This window comes from Phaethon aethereus, assembly GCF_964289735.1.
Source record: "Phaethon aethereus genome assembly, chromosome: 17".
NCBI lineage: Eukaryota > Metazoa > Chordata > Aves > Phaethontiformes > Phaethontidae > Phaethon > Phaethon aethereus.
This window is the reverse complement of record NC_138593.1, coordinates 12,846,477-12,862,953: the sequence shown is the minus strand read 5'-3', so window position 1 is coordinate 12,862,953 and position 16,477 is coordinate 12,846,477. Positions and strand designations below refer to the sequence as shown.

Here is a 16,477-nt window from a genome sequence, read left to right as displayed (position 1 = left end):
AGAAAATCGACACCAAGAGTCCAAAATCACAAATTCATTTATCCAAGGACCTGGTTGCAACAAAGCCACCTCATGGATCAAGTTGTTTTTTTTTTTTTAAAAAAGCGCAGGAAGTTCCTTAAAAAACATGAGAGTTGATGCACTGAAACCACAGAGATACGCAGTGCTTAGTGAGAAACGGTTGTGAAGCTGGAATATAGATTACAATTTAGAGAGGTTCGTGACACAGCAACACAGAACTAGAGTGCAATTTAATTATGATCAGCCTCTGATGCGTGATTTAGCGTAAGGGCAGTTACACCCACTTCGTCTTTCCCTTGGTGTCACCTGCGAAGAGAATGATGGGTCCTTCACTGCTAACAGTCCCAGTTGGTATCTGGGGACACACTGAAGTAAAAGCTTGGTGTTTAACCTGCCACCAGATCCCTACGAGGTGATGGTCAGGCAGAGTAACAAGTGAGCTATTCCTCCAAATTCTACCTGAATATTCTGTTACGAGAGTTTAGGCATACAAACCAGAAGGAAACAGCCTCCTGACCTTCCCTGTCCCCATGCCCTCATCACTGCCCTGGCAGGCTCTCCCTCTCCTGAGGAGGATTTTTCACATACTACTTTTCCCCTGAAAAAGACAAGTCTCTGAATAAAAACATGAAATTATACAGTTCTGTTAATGTCATTTCAGTCCTCAGCAGAGAAGTGGAGGCAGAGCAGAGGGGAAACATTTGAATTCCTCACAGCCTCCAGAAGACACAACTTTTCTGCATTTCACAGTAGATTTTCTTCACAGGCAAAGAGGAAAGCTGGACTACATGTTCTGGTTTTTAAACAAGCTTACTTTTGCAAGTCATGGCGTTAGTTTGCTCACTCACTAATTTAAGCTTCCCGCCTCTCAGAGATAAATGTGCCTTTCAAGTTGTTTATGCCAGCCTTCCTCTTCTAATCTTTCATCCCACTCTTGCAGTACCCACTGACTTCAGAAGGCTCCGTATCATTCTCACTTGCATAGAATAAGCTTTATATTTTTTCAGCAAATTCAACTTTAACAGTGATTAAAACATATAGCAAAATAACGGTTCTTCAATACCAAGAGACATTTCATTCGAAGAATTCTAGGAAATGAATTCTCAAAAACCACACAGCGATCTTTTAAGAAGGACAAAATTGATCCCTAAACAATTTCCCTGTATTTCAAGGGAAGCAGACTGTGGAATATTTTTATTTATTAATACGTTCATTCTCATGCTTGTGCTTTAACATAGTCCTGTTGGCTTTAACCAAATGATAAACCTCAGACAACTTCTTTTAAAGGGATGGGAGGCAGGTGGAAGAAAAAAGATGAGAGAGGAGTGATTAAAATTAGTCACAAGAAAGCCTATAAATACACCAGTGGACAGAGGAAGCATTCTCTCTTGTATTTGACTTAAAAATAGAGAGATAAACTTTAAAAGACAAACAGATGCAATAGAGCAGATGCGATGGAGCAACAACTCAGCAGAGCTTAGAGAAAGTCAACTGGGCAATTTAGCCAGGGATGTATGTTGCAGGGGTGGGAGAGGAGGAGGGAGCAGGAATCTTGCTTGTCAGAAACCAGCTACTGGCTCAGGAAGTCACAGAAAGAGAAAATTAAGGGATTGCAAGAGAGAAATCAAATCACAGAGTCATAGAGGCAGTATGGAATAGAGAATAACGGAGAAAAAAGGGATGCCAGGTCAGGAGACTGTTTGTTTGTTACAAATGTTAAGCTTGTGGCAGCAAGGGCTTGAATAGGCTCCTATGACCTGTGCAAACACCTGCAATGTCAACTGGAAGTCAAAGGGATGTCCTGCTCAAATACATTCAGTGAGGTATAACATAAAAGAGAAACTCACTGAACATGTTCAAACACATCTGCTGCTCCCATCTCGCCTACTGCGGGGCGACAGCTTTAACAAAGATATACCAAGGAGAAAGCAATGCTTCTAAGAGGTGGTGGCTTTTGTTTTCCCCTCTCCCAATGCTCATAGGCTGGCTCCGTCCCACTGAATATCTGGGGGCTAACAGGAGTATGAATATATTGTCTAAAAGTACTCCAGGTTCTTTGATAAGAATACAATAAAGATGTTAAAGGGATTTATCAACACGTATCACTCCTTATTGCAAAAATCAGGATGTAAACTAGAAATAGGCAAAACAACAGTTGTAAAGGACAGATGCTTTATGGTGCTAGGAAAATACTACATGCCATAATTGCAGCTGCTGCACCTGACAGCTCAGGACAGTGGTACGGCACGGCAGGTCAGTGCCAAGAAAAGGAGACGCTCTGTGCCAACGTACAGGAAAGGAGAGCCAAGCTAAAGGACAACAAGGTCACAGGTTATTACACGGAAACCACAAAGAATGCATATTAGAAACGGCATCGGTAGGTCCCGTCCATCCAGTGCCCCCTGCCCTCTCGGTGTAATATGGGTGCTGTGAGTAAACAAACAACACAATAAGCAACTTCCTGATCTGATTTTCTCAGGAAGCCGCCGGGACACTGAATGACAGCTCTGAGAGTTTCAGGTCCTGGCAAGCACAAGGAAGAGCAGCAACCGCAAAGAGAAAAGCAAGGCCATCACAGTGGGCAGGAAACAACAACGAAGCAATCTTACTTTCGTTAGGCAGCTCCTCCTGATCCAGGTCATCTAGAGGAGCTGAGGTGCTGCTTCCACTGTCATCCAGAGTGAGGATGAGGGGAACGTCATCATCCATGCTCACAGCCATCCCGTCCCTGCAGAGGCTCCTACTCCAAGAACTTTAAATAACACCTTTTTCAGTTCCGCTTGTAAAAACTTATGTCAAAAACAAAAACTCTCACCAGAAAGTCTTCCATCAGGGGTGTCTTCTAAGCATAAGAATATAAAAGTATGTGTACCCATCTCTAGAGACAACAGTTCAAAAAAGGATCTAGTTGTTTGCTTTTGAAAAGCAGGACAGGATATTAGACCCAATGGCAGTATTTATACAAAAGCTAAATTCAAAATGTCAGGTCGGGGCTGCCTGTTCCAGTACGGCACAGAAGCAAAAGAAAGTGCTTCTTGACAAACTCCTGGCCACTCAGCACAATAAGAGGCAGGCAGGCGTGACGCATCCGGAGCCAGCATGATGCTAAGTGTCACCGTCACACATGGCTCTTTCCCCTGTCATGCCAAAATGCCTCAATTTCAGGCGGAGAGGGGAAAGAGGGAGAAAAAGAGGCCAGTTTGAGTCTGCACACATGAAGTTCCTGTAGGCTTTTTTACTGGCCGATATCACAAAGTTCACGGATTTCCTTAACAGGTGGAGGACAAGAAAAAAATCACGCAGGCTCTGGACAACGTTACACGGACGCTCCACAACCAGTGCCGCCACGCAGCTGTTACTCTCCCCGTCTCCTTCCTTGCAGGCCGTAGCGAGGGTAGGAAGAAGTCACAGCGGAGATCGCATCTCCCACAGCGACAGGCCGACGGCGCGGCTGCTGAGCACGGGCCCCGGGCCGAGCCGCCCGCGCCCGCAGGGGTGCCCCGAGGGCCAGGAGGTGAGCCTTCGCGGCAGACACTGGCGGCTGCACAGCAGGCAGACCGGGCTCCTCCCGCGGCCTAGGAGAGAGGGACACCGAGACGGGGCTGTCACCGCCCTGTGGAGGCCCCGGCCTTCTCCCCCCAGCCCCGCCGCCCCCGGCCGGCCCAAACCAGCCCCCCGTTCCCTTTCCTCCCTCCCTCCCTCCCCCCCCCCGCTTCTACGGAGCCCTCGAGCAGCCCCCGCAGTTGAGCCTGCCCTGCGCCAGCCCCTCATGCCTGCGGCCCCCAGCGACCCCCCCCCACTGCCGGCCGCCAGCCTGGCCCGGCCCCGCCGAACCGGTACCCACGGCCGCTGCGACACCTCTCCTCATCGCCCGGCGCGCGCGGCCCCGCCCCGCCGCCTCTCATTGGCCGCAGCGACGCGGGCCTCTCCCGGAGAGGCCGAGCCTCCCTCCCACCCGCCAACCCGCGCTCCGCGCCCGTCCCGCCCCGCCCACCGCCGGCCTTCGTCCCCTGCGAGAGGATCCGGATTATTCCCGCCTCCTCCTCCTCCTCCTCCAGCCCGCACTTGGTCTCGTCATTGGGTTGCGGCGCTGCCTCTCCGGGAAAGCTAGGATGCTGATTGGTCCGAGGTAGTGGTGGGTTAATAACATCACGTCTCAAACAAGGGAAGGGGCGGGCCTTCGGCGAGATGAGCACGGGCTGCCATTGGCTACATTGAGGCCGCGCCCTTGAGGTCAGAGGTGAGCGGAGCGGTCACCTAGCAACGGCGGGACGCGGGCCGAGGGCAGCAGCGCCGGGCCCGCCGAGGCGAGACCCCGGCCCGGAACCCCCAGAGCCCCGCCCCGAGGAGGACATGTTTCTGTTCCCAGGCCTCGCCACTCTCCGGTGGGGCGGCTGCGGGGAAGAGATGGGCCCTGAGGGAGGGACGGGCAGCCCAGCCCAGGCGGCAGCAGGTACGGCAGGTGCTATGAAGGGCCGAGGGCCCTGTCGGTGAAACATGACGCTCCTGAGACCCCACGATTACATCCATCTCTGATGAGGTGAGGATTCTCAAGCTGGAAGCAAGCAGCCCAGTGTGTAATGAATAAATCTGTTCCAGTGGTGCTGGCCGAGCATTTCTCTCACAGGCAACCCACTGAGCAACATCCCTGAGGCAGTCCCCCTGAGTCTAATCCAGCCTGATAAAGCCACCGGGCTCAGCCCAGTGGCTCTGATTGATTTTGACACAGGCAGGACTCCTGTCAGTATTACAAATGGGTAGGTACGGCCACCGTCCAGCTGGAGCATCCCCCTTGCTACCAGAGTAGAGGTGTCCAGTCTCAAATTACCAAAATATTTGCAAATGAGCCTTTCTTCTGCCCACCTGGTGCCTCACCGTGCCCAACCCTTCTCAGTGGTACTTCTTTCTTTGTATTATCCTCCAGGGCTGGATTTACAAGGAGGACAATGTGATGAGAGATCTCAAAAACAGCTTGCAAGAGCTGGCCAAAAGACTTAAAAGACCTGAATCCCACAGACCAGGCAGGTAGCAGTGAAACAGCAGAAACAGGAGCTGCAGGCTTCCCCGAAGAAGCGTGCCAGTCCACAGCAGGACACTTGGCACCCAAGGACACAACTCAATACGCTTGTATTAGAGCACTGAGAATCAGCACTGGCTCCCAGAAAGGTACTGCAGGAGGAGATTAAACCTGTGCTGCCAGGTCAGGCTGCTGCCTGCTTCAGGTAGTCACCTGGCTCCTGCCAGCTCCTGGCAGGACACATGGGCTGTTTTTCAGAGTGTACCTGCTCCATCACACTGCTCTGCTGATTTCAGTGGAAAGCAGCCCTGTAGCAACATGACTGCAACCACCAAGTAGCTTACTCGCAAGGCCACCTTTTCTCCCTGTCCACTGACTCAGCTCTGAAACCTCCTCTGCATAATGCTGTGCCAGTGTGGAGCGGCTGCACGCTAGCCAGAACGCAGAGCAGTGAGGCTACCGCAGCTCAGGTGAGACGTGTGTTGGGAAACAAGGGAGCTGGTATAGGCGAAGCAGAGCAAACATAGTACTGCCTGCACATAAAACCATCTTTTGTAGTTGTTTGTAGCACCCAGGGCTGGGCACAGATAATTTTGGAAGTTAAGCAGTTCCCAGATTGGCTGGTACTTTGCTGAGAGATGCAAGACAAGGAGTGAGGGTTGAGTCAAAGGTAGAGAGAGTGTGTTTTATTGCAGTGCTGAGCAGACAGAAAAATGAAAAGTAAGAGCAGCAGCAGGCAGGAGTCCCGATGCAATTCAGGCCTCTGTATGAACAACTCTCGCCTGAGCTGAGCACCAGTGACACGGGACAGAGTAAATCTGGAGCTAGGAAACAACAGAACATTTCCCCATCTCATTTTATTCACACTTGGTGTTTGCTCCACACAAACACCAGCCTCCTGCAGGCAGGGCAACCCACAGCAGTAATAGAGCATCTTTTGCTCTCGTGCTGGACTGCACAGCTCTGCTAGAACATGAAAACAGGGCAGTAGTAAAGCGTCAAATGTGAGTAAGAACTGCAATATGAAATCCAAGCAACCCATTTATACCCATTTATATTTTAACCAACACTCTTTGTGGTGTAAATAGTGAGGAAGTGCCAGTTCTGACCTCCTGACAGCCTGGGCCAGTGTGGGACATGAAAAGCATGTGGCTGATGTGATGAGCTCTAGTTTGCCCCGTTGATTCCTTGAAGCCTGAACACAGCAGTGGGGGTAAACTGGCTACCCCCAGCCATGCAAGCCACTGTCAACTTGTTTTTCAGATAAAAACCTCTCTTTGTTTTAAGAGGCTTCATCTTTCAAGTACTCCAGCACTCCAACATTGCACTTTGTGCTTTCAGGTTCAGCAGTTCTCTGCTGCTTAGATTTTGGGGCAGTTACCCCAGTTTACTGATGACTCACCTCACTGGATCCGACTCATCCACCTGCTGCTAGGGAACAGGGCTCCCACTTTCATGTCAATCCTTAACCCTCTTGTCTCCATCTAGTGTCCAAATCACACTTCGATTTCTCTCCCAGCCTATGGAGAGACCTCCAGGCTTAACAGCTTGCATGCCGCTGTGCTGACATCCAAATTAAGCTGAACAGGCTCAGGTTCCTGTCAGCACCCCCAACGCCTCCTCTGAGAAGGCCCCAATTGCTTTCATGACCCTATAATTTTTACCCAGGTGGAAAAAAGCTGCTGGACTGCTGCAATGCAAAGTGTAAGGAGTGGCCTGAAAGCTTGATGCTAATCGTAAGGATCCTCACCTTGTCAGGTTTTTAATAACATCAGGTTAATTCTTGCTTCCTATCTGCATGTGCCTCAGTCAGAGTCCCCATCAGAGGACAGAAGCTGTCTGCAATGTAGGGAAGCTTGGGGGTGCAGGTTCAAAGAACCATGAAGGTATTTAGACCTGGTACCACTTGAAACGTCCCATCAAGCACATTTCCTTTTTTGGTCCCTTTGGGAAGGCTCAGTTCAGCAGCCAGGGGCAATTCTACCTGGATTTGGGATAGCTAAAATGATCTCTCCATAGGGATGTGCAGGGAAAACCTGCTGAAGGCCCTCAAGCCTGCAGTAACTGGCATCTGCTGTCTTGCCAGGCTGAGTGAGAGGCACTTCATGCTGTCTGCACCAAGGAAAAGGCTTGGCTCCCAAAAGAGAAACACACTGTGCTTACCTACTGTTCCTGGACTGAGGAGGAGCACTGAATGCAGCAGGAGAATGAGCAGAACGTGAACGAGACAGCCATGACCTGTGCTACCATCCACATCCAGAAAAGCTACTTGCTCCAGACACTCCGCACGTCGAAGATGAAGAAAAAGGGAAAGGGCAAGAAGGCCAAGAAATAAGCACAAAATCCATCCTCTGTCCTCCATTCTTTCCTCCCAGCAAGGCTGCTTGCTCCCCTGGGGCTCAGCTCTCCCAGATTACAAGCATTAACTGAGATAGCACTTGCCCAAGCCTGCCAGGGCTGGCTGTCACAGACGGGGTACTTCAGAGCAGTGGTGTGACAACATGTCTCACCATTTTAGGTTGAGCTCTGTTGCCTTTCAAAAGCAAGAATAACCTTTCTTGCCAATGGGACTGGACCAGGAGCGTCCCTCCTGACTGGCCTTCCTAGCTTCAGTGCTCTTCATGTGGTTGGGTGGGTCAAGGCCCAGTCCTGCTGCTGCTCAAGGTGACAATAAAACAACGTATGGGGGCAGAATGATGCCCTTAACCTGGCTTGGTTTGTCGTTGGATGAATTTGAGAGAATGTTTCCCTTTGTGTGGGAGGAGTTACCAGGCTCCCAGCGACTCCCCTGTGTTCCCTGACCTCAGCAGCTCGTCACTGCAGCCTCCCTTTGCAGGGCAGCAGTGACACTGGCTGCAAACCCCGAGTCACCTGGCCTGCATCCTTTATCTGCCTCCCTACCTGTACTCCTACAGGCCAAGTTGCTCTTTCCCACCTCAGGAATGGAAATTGAGGAGGAGCTGTCTTGCTCAGCCAATCTTTGAAGATGCTAGCTGTGCCCAGATCACACAGCAGCGTCCCACGGACCAAACACGAGGCGCCAGCCTTGGGGGTTTGCCTTGGATCATTTATTTGGTGACGAGCACGGTGTTGCTGTGAGAGCACCTCACAACCGTCAGTACAAACCATGGGATTACATGTCCACTCAGCATGTTCCCATCACCAGAAGCTGCTGGACGCAGCAGGACGCAGGGCGTCCTCACCTCTCTGCTCATCCTCCCTTCTCCTTCCTCGCCAAAGGAGAGCATTAAAGTGTTGATGATACAGAGCAAGTCCAGCAGAGAGCCACCGAGACAGTCGGGGCTGGAGCACACGTCCCATGCGCAGAGGCTGAGGGAATGGGGCTCGATCAGCCTGGAGAAGGGAAGGTTTTGGGGGGCCTCAGAGCAGCCTCGAGGTACCTATGAACGGGAGGTTACCATGAGGTTTGAGCCAAGCTGTGTGCTCAGGTGCTGAGCAGAGTGAGAAAGCAGACACAAACTGAAAAAAAAAGGCTCTGGCTGGATAGAAAGGGAAACTCTTCCACTCCAAGGACAGTCAAGCAGTGGGAGTGGGTGCCAGAGAGGCTGCGCAGCCTCTGTCCTCCAGGGTTTCCACCACCCAACTGGACAAACCCCTGAGCAGCCCATAGCTCACCTGCCTCGAGCAGGAGGTTGGGCTAGAGACTTCCTGCAGTCCCATCAAGCACAAGCAATCCTGTGATTATATGTGACAGGCAGGATGAAGCAGGACAACTCTCTCCCCAAGAGTGGTCAGCGGAGGTCCCCATCAGGGCCCTCAGACCTTAACTGCCCTGGCCAGCCTTGCTTGGGACCTTCCACCCTGGTGGCACCCTCTGCTCCCTGGTTTGGGAGCTCCACCCCAGCTCAGGCCCTGCCTGTCTACCCGGCGCTGTGCTGTAGATGTACCTGTGCCTGGTGCTTCTCCTGGACGGGCCCTGGACCTATTCTGTAGGCAGCCCTGTCTCCTGCGGTTCCAACTTCCCAGCTGGACTTCCTGGACAGAAGGAACCCAACTCACTACCACGCCTCGTCTGATGACCACTGGACAGTCAATGGAAGCTGCTGTTACCACCAAGGCTGCTGCTCCGGTGCCACAGTCATCCTCGGTTCCCGGTTTGTTCTCCTGCACGGAGCAGCCCCATCCTTCATCTGCAGCTGCAGGAGGTCCCAGGCTCCTTGTGGACTCGCTCACCAGGAGGTCAGGCCCCACCTCAGGTAGGCTAAGGCTGCGTTCACACCCAAGTGGCACATTTGGCTTCACTTCCAGGGAGGTCTGGGTTTGCAGCCACCCACTGCCTGGGAGTTCATGGCCAAAGAAGGTCCGGACATGCTTTTTGATCGACCCCGCATCAGAGGGCCTCGGCGGGTCACAGGGGCTCTCGAAGGGCTCTGGTTTTTACACCTTTCTGTCTTGGGATTGTCTGAAGCCAGGCAGAGCCCATCTGAGGTGGTGTTCAGCTGGCTGAGAGACTGGGAACGTCCTCTGCTTGGAGCACCCCGGCTTTGGAAGCCCGAATTGCTCTCGGGACGCTTCCAGACGCAGGACTTGCCCTCACGGCCCGCCTCAAAGCCTGCTGTTGCTGGAGTTGCCGGGGTTCGCGGGTGGACGGCTCTCAAGGGCGTCCCTCTGGAGCGGGGGGAAAAGCTGGGCTGGTTTCGGGGGCCAGGTGGAGGGCTCCAGAGCAGTGGATGGAGCTTGGCCATGTCTTCTTTCCTCATCCACGAAGCTGCCCAGGCCGGACCCTCGGGCTTGGCACCAAACAGCGACTCGTCGCAGAAGGATGGAGTGTGGCGCCTCAACCTTCGCGGGGCAGCAAGGAGAAGGGCCGGGGCTTATTATGGCGGGCAAGGGTAGCTCAGGGACGCGGCCGCTGCCCGGTGCTGGGGACTTCGCGGGGTCAAAACCCCAGGGGGCGAGGAGGGCGGTGAGGCTTCACCTCAGACCCCCCCGGGGCCAGCCGAGCCCAGCCCAGCCCACCGCCCCGGGGGGACCGAGGGGCGCTCCCGGGCCGCCCTCCCCCGGCCGCTGCTCGCAGGGAGCCCCGAAAACCCGGGGCAGCGGGCCGGGCGAGGAGGGCTGGCGGGAGCGCCCCGTGCTCACCTGCACTTACTCCTCGACCGAGGGCTGCCGCTACCGGGAGCCGCCGCCGCCGCCCAGGGCGGCGCGAAGCCGGGAGGCGCCGGGCGGGCCCCCGCGGGGCTGCCGAACAGCGACTCGTCCACGAAGGACGCCCGCGCCCGGCGGACGCCCCGCCCGCGGCCCCGGCCCCGGCCCCCCCGCAGCGGCTGGGCAGCGGCAGCGCAGTCGCCTCCCGCCGCCCGCATGGCCGCATACCGCCCGCGGCGGGGACGGGCGGCCCCGCCCCTTCCGGTCCCGCCTACCACCACGTGCTTCCGGCCGCCGCCGCTACCGACATGGCGCCGCCGCGCGCCCGCCGCCAGCCCCGGGGAGCGCCGGTAGGGGCGGGGGGGCGGCGGGAGGGGGGTCCCCGTGTGCCGGTGTCCCTACTGCGCCCGTTGCTGGTGTCCTCGGTACCGATGTCCCCGGTACCAGTATCCCCAGTCCACGTGTGCTGCTGTGCTTGGTACCGGTGTCCCCAGTCCCCGGTGCCGGTGTCCCCAGTAACCGGTGTCCCCCGTGCCGGTGTTTCCAGTACCGGAGTCCTCAGTGCCGGTGTCCCCATTACCGGTGTTCCCAGTACCAGAGTCCCCGATACCAGAGTCCCCATTACCGGTGTTCCCAGTACCAGAGTCCCCAGTGCCAGTGTCCCCAGTACCGGAGTCCCCAGTGCCGGTGTCTCCAGTACCGGAGTCCCTGCCCACCAGGCTGGCACTGCCGGGATGCCCATGGCCACAGCCGTGTCCCCCCGCTGTCCCCAGGTCCCCGCGCCCCCGCTGCCTGCCTTCCCCGCTGCTGAGGAGGATGACGGTGCCGATGCCGAGCCAGACACGCGGGCCATGGTGCGGGCCCAGAACCAGAAGAAGAAGAAATCCGGGGGCTTCCAGTCCATGGGTGCGTGCGGGACAGGGGACAGCCGTCCCGGGATGGGGACTGTCCCCTCCTGCCCACGCCCCCTCACCCACCCCTGTCCCTGCAGGCCTCAGCTACCCCGTCTTCAAGGGCATCATGAAGAAGGGCTACAAGGTGCCCACCCCCATCCAGAGGAAGGTGAGCGTGGGGGGCAGCGGGACCCCCGCCCCGGGGTGGTGGCGGCGGACAGTGACAGTGATGGCGGGGCGGTGTCTCGCAGAGCATCCCCGCCATCCTGCGTGGCCGGGACGTGGTGGCGATGGCGCGGACGGGCAGCGGGAAGACGGCATGCTTCCTCATCCCCATGTTCGAGCGGCTGAAGGCGCCCAGCCAGGCCGGGGCGCGTGCCCTCGTCCTCTCGCCCACCCGTGAGCTGGCGCTGCAGACCCTGAAGTTCACCAAGGAGGTACAGGGGACAACGGTGGGGAGCAGGGGCAACGGGGCCAAGGGGTTTGGTTTTAACCCCCCCACAACATGTCTCTCACCCTGCAGCTGGGCAAGTTCACAGGCTTGAAGACAGCCCTGATCCTGGGAGGAGACAAGTAAGCCATCCCCATGCCCGCCCTGGTCCCGCTTCCCTAAAGCCTCCCCAAAACCTGGCTGCCCTGTGCCATCCGGCGTCGCCCCAGCCTCTCCCCTGTCTTGCAGGATGGAGGACCAGTTTGCTGCCCTGCATGAGAACCCCGACATGTGAGTGGGGGCACGGGGAGGGGACCTGGTGGGGAGATGGCCCCCGAGAGCTGCCTGCTGTCCAGGGACGTCACTGGTGTTTACAGCCAGCACACCGATGGACGTGTCCTGGTGTTCCCTTGGACCATCTTCCCGTGCTCCCCATGGGGGACACAGGGATCTCTATCGGGTCTTCTTTGGGTTGGATAGGTGGTGTGGGGACGCTGTCCCCCTGGCGTGCTCCCGTCACCACCTCTGTCCCCACAGAATCATCGCCACCCCCGGGCGCCTGGTGCACGTGGCGGTGGAGATGAAACTGAAGCTGCACACCGTGGAGTACGTGGTGTTCGACGAGGCCGACAGGTCAGCGGCGCACAGCAGGGTCCCCGAGGGTCCCCGGGTCTAGCAGTGTCCCTGCATGGTGGGAACAGGGTGCCCTGGGGGGTGGCAGGGCTGGACATGGAGGGACCGAACAGGCGCTGCCGTGTCCCACGTCCCCTCCCTTGCAGGCTCTTTGAGATGGGCTTTGCTGAGCAGCTCCAGGAGATCATCGCCCGGCTCCCAGACTGCCACCAGACCGTCCTCTTCTCCGCCACGCTGCCCAAGCTGCTCGTCGAGTTTGCCCGGGCCGGTGAGGAGCATGGGGCAGACAGCAGCTGGGGGGCTAGACCACAGGGGGACCCTGGGGACGGGGACACAGCACGGTCCCACAGCTGGGCTGGGCCCAGGACTGGCAAAACCGAGCTGGGTCGAGGCTGGGCCAAGCAGGTGTCCCCCTGCCGAGGCGTGGGGCTGGTCCCAGTAGCACATTCCACACGTGACCTACGTCCCGCATGTCACCACATCCCACAGGTCTCACCGAGCCGATGCTAATCCGTCTGGATGTGGAGTCCAAGCTCAGTGAGCAGCTCAAGGTGAGAGGGGCTGGGGGGGTCAAGATGAGCTTTGCACCCCCCTCCCCCCGCAAGCCATCCTGCGGTGGCTCCAGGCTTGCGAACAGGGGACAGGAGGGGTGGCAGCATCTGGCGTGGGGACGCAGAGGGGCTGAGCTCTGCCCTCCCGTTGCAGCTGGCTTTCTTCCACGTGCGCGGGGATGACAAACCGGCTGTGCTGCTCCACCTGCTCCGGAGTGTGGTGAAGCCCCAGGACCAGACGGTCGTCTTCGTGGCCACCAAGCACCACACAGAGTATCTCAAGGAGGCAAGTGGCATTTGGGAGTGCCCAGCATGTACCCCTGTTAAAGGGCAGGCTGCCGGTGGTGCCTGGAACCCCTTTCCAGACCCATGTGGGGTCTGTATGTGTGGGCACATATATGTGGGCACGTCCTCTGCCTCTCTTTTACTGGGTTGAAGGAGAAATCCCAGCATATGTGATCGTGGAGGTGCTGCGTCCACCTACTCCTCGGAGAGAGGTGGGGAGCACAGTAGGGTTTGGGGGTCTGGATGGGCACCCTGGGGTCTCAGGTAGCTGGGGGGTCCTGCCCCTTGACTAAGGATGCGTGCCCAGGTGGGATCTGATCTCTCTTCCCCCCTCCCCAGCTGCTGACGGCCCAGGGCATCCGCTGCACACACATCTACAGCTCACTGGACCAGACCGCCCGCAAGATCAACATCGCCAAGTTTGCCCAGGGCAAGTGCCCAGTGCTGCTGGTCACCGACGTGGCCGCCCGCGGGCTTGACATCCCCATGCTGGACAATGTCATCAACTACAGCTTCCCCGCCAAGGCTAAGCTGTTCCTGCATCGCGTCGGTGGGTGCCAGTGCACCGTTGCAGGGGTCCTTGCAACCTGGGGGTCCCTCAGGGTGACAGGGAGGGTGTGAGTGGGCTATCCCTTGTCCCCTGTTTTTCCCATCCTTGTGGCCTGCGGGGCTGGCACTGCTGCCCCTGACTTGGTGGTGATATCTTTGGGGCAGGAGGTCACCGTGTTGTGATAAGAGGAGACGGGCTGGGAACAAAGAGGGAGCAGGAATGTCCCTGAGCTCCCAGCTGGCCTGTGGGGACTCTTCAGGGCAGGGCTGGTGCCTTCCCTTTTGGATGGCACCGTGATGGGCTCCCCTCTGTGTCCTTCCCCAGTGACCCACAGCCCCTTGCCAGCCGTGCCCACCTGGTGAATGTCACGTGCGTGGGCTCCTGGGGACACCAGAGGGTCCCTGCCCATGTCGGGGCAGGCTGGGCTGGCACTGGGTCTGGTTTCCCACTCTCCTCCTCCCCATACCAGGTCGTGTGGCCCGCGCTGGCCGGAGTGGCACTGCCTACTCGCTGGTGGCTCCCGATGAGATGCCCTATGTCTTCGACCTCCACCTCTTCCTGGGGTGCCCGCTCGTCCTCGCCGGTGCCCAGGAGATGCCCGCTGGTAAGGCAGACTTGATTGCAGGCATCATGGTGGCTGCATGTCCAAGCTGGGACACTGGCCACGTGGCCGATGGGGTTTTATCCTTGGCCGGTGCTGGAGTTCGTGGTCTTCTGGTTGGCATTTGTGCAGAGGGGTGATAAGCCCTCGTTGAAGGGGTGCAGCTGGGGAAAATGGGGCGCTGGGGGTTCCGACGCGCCCAGCATAGCAGGGATGCTGATTTAACACCAGCGAGCTGTGTTGTTCTTGTTAGCTCTGCTTTGTTTAATCCTGGGTTGCTGCTGCGCCCGCTGCAACAATCCCAGGGTGGTTTCCAGCGAGGTGACACGGTGTCCCCTGGGCTGCAGATGCCGGTGGGGTCCTGGGCCGTGTCCCCCAGAGCCTGGTGGACGACGAGGAGTGCCTGCTGCTGACGGACCACGAGGGCTCGCTGGAGCTGCGGAGCCTGCGCCGTGTCGCCGACAACGCCCACAAGCAATACCTGCGGTCCCGGCCTGGCCCCTCGCCCGAGTCCATCAAGAGGGCGAAGGACCTGGACGTGTCCCAGCTGGGCATGCACCCGCTCTTCAGTGAGTGCCTCGGGGATATCGAGGGAGAGGGTCCCGTTCCCCTCGCCAAGGAGCTGATCTGTGCCTCTCTCTGTGCCCACATTCCCCAGGTGCTCGCTTCGAAGACACTGAGCTGGAGAGGCTGAAGTTTGTGGACAGCATTAAAACCTACAAGTCCAAGGCGGTGAGTGGAGACCTGTCCGCGGGCACGAGGCACCAGGTTGGGCTGGGGAGGGAAGGTCCAGTGCGGCCAGCCGTGCAGCTCACCAGGGCTCCCGCTCCCACCCTGGGAGCAGACCATCTTCGAGATCAACGCCACATCCCGGACGCTGGCCAGCACTGTGATGCGGTCGAAGCGGCGCCACGACCATGCCCTCATCGAGAAGTACCAGCGCGGGCAGCAGGAGAAGCGGGCGGCGGCTCTCAAAGGGCAGGGGCTGTGCCCGGCCCCTGCCGGGCCCGAGGAGGGAGGAGGAGAAGGAGAGGAGGAAAACCTCCAGGTAACGCGGCAGGGATGAGGAGTTTGCTGTGGCCGCCGGAGCTGCTGCAAGGCAGCCTGGGGCAGGTGCTGGCAGCACTGGGGCCCCCGGGCTGTGCCAGGGTTTGGGGGGGCCAGTGCAGTGACTGGTGGGGGAGACACGGCTCCTCCATCCCATCCACCATCCCCTTCCAGGACGTGTTCTCCACTATGGTGGGCCAGAAGCGAAAACGGGGACGAGGGGGAGAAGATGTCACCAGGAAAAAGCCGCAGCAGCCGGCGCAGCGGGAGGAGGACTTCTACATCCCGTACCGGCCCAAGGACTTCGAGAGTGAGAGGGGGTGAGTTCGGGAGGGGTCCCGCCGCCATCCTACCCTGGCCTGCATGAGGGGGGCTGCTCTCATTGCCCACCCTTTGCAGGCTGAGCGTGGGCGGTGAGGGCAGCGCCTTCGAGCAGCAGGCGGCCGGAGCCGTCCTGGATCTTATGGGTGATGAAAACCACAACCTCAACAAGAGCAAGCAGCTGCTGAAGTGGTGAGTGGGGTCTGTCTGTGAGCTGTGGGCGGGGAAATCAGGGCTGGGGGTCCCACCGCCCAGTCCCACCGCCCTCCCCCCTCTCACAGGGACCGCAAGAAGAAGCGGTTCGTGGGGCAGACGGGCCAGGAGGACAAGAAGAAGGTGCGGACGGAGAGTGGGCGCTACATCAGCAGCTCCTACAAGAACAACCTGTATCCTGCCTGCCTGTGCTGTGACAAGCGCTGGGGGTGAGGGGGAGCGGGGCTGGACCCACCAGCAGCCGCGCAGCGTCGTGCCCTGCTCCCGGGGATCCATCCCCTGCCAGGGCAGAGGCCTGGGGAAGGGATGCTGGTCAGAATCCATGACGGGTCGAGTGATGGGGAGAGTCACCGCACCTTCCCTTAACCCACCCCGGCCCAGCTATGAAAAATGGAAGCAGAAATACAAGGTTGATGAGCGGGACGAGGATGAAGACGACAGAGGAGGCAGGGAGCAGTTCAGAGGGAAGCGCAGGCATGGGCACGGTGAGTACCTGAGGCAGGCGCTTGGAGCCCCACATTGCCCCCCCACTCTGGCCTCCAAGCTGAGCTTGGCTGTGTCCCCCCGCAGGGCCCGGGCAGCCCCCCGCCCGGAGCAGGGTGCGCTCGGAGCTGAAGAACAAGCAGCAGATCCTGAAGCAGCGCAAGAAGGCGGCCAAGCAGCGCTTCCTGCAGAGCGGGGGGCTGAAGCGCCTGAAGGCCAGGAACCGGCAGCGGGTGCAGGAGCTGCGGCAGATGGCCTTCGGCCGGCGGGTGGGGGCCGCCAAGAAGGGCAAGCTGCGGAAGAGGGTTTAGGGGAGGGGGCTG

The 16,477-nt window shown here is 58.0% G+C and overlaps 3 protein-coding genes across 3 annotated transcripts in view; 1 reads left to right on the top strand and 2 right to left on the bottom strand.

The window, feature by feature from the left end:
• TPCN1 (two pore segment channel 1) overlaps nt 1-2,742 on the bottom strand; it is a gene marked incomplete at both ends in the record, with an annotated part of 43,870 nt that extends 41,128 nt beyond the window's left edge. Inside the window, one exon of the mRNA XM_082007700.1 lies at nt 2,631-2,742. Within this exon, the coding sequence (XP_081863826.1) occupies nt 2,631-2,742 (112 nt within the window). The remainder of the gene's footprint in view (nt 1-2,630) is intronic.
• A 6,555-nt stretch (nt 2,743-9,297) lies between these two features.
• On the bottom strand, nt 9,298-10,429 carry RITA1 (RBPJ interacting and tubulin associated 1; the record flags this gene model as incomplete). Its single annotated transcript, XM_082007928.1, is given in 3 exon segments — nt 9,298-9,841; nt 10,142-10,390; nt 10,392-10,429. Coding segments are annotated over 3 exon segments (831 nt in total), but the record flags the coding sequence as incomplete, so codon positions are not given.
• Nucleotides 10,430-10,455: 26 nt separating this feature from the next.
• DDX54 (DEAD-box helicase 54) lies at nt 10,456-16,465 on the top strand (the record flags this gene model as incomplete). The annotated part of the gene is made up of 20 exons (XM_082007927.1): nt 10,456-10,497; nt 10,921-11,053; nt 11,139-11,209; nt 11,292-11,477; nt 11,564-11,613; nt 11,720-11,761; nt 12,008-12,103; nt 12,250-12,371; nt 12,593-12,654; nt 12,809-12,940; nt 13,279-13,489; nt 13,959-14,093; nt 14,438-14,659; nt 14,749-14,822; nt 14,935-15,138; nt 15,312-15,457; nt 15,537-15,650; nt 15,740-15,844; nt 16,053-16,156; nt 16,242-16,465. 20 exons carry the CDS (start codon nt 10,456-10,458, stop codon nt 16,463-16,465), a joined length of 2,475 nt encoding a protein of 824 aa, XP_081864053.1.
• Between the last annotated feature and the right edge of the window lie 12 nt (nt 16,466-16,477).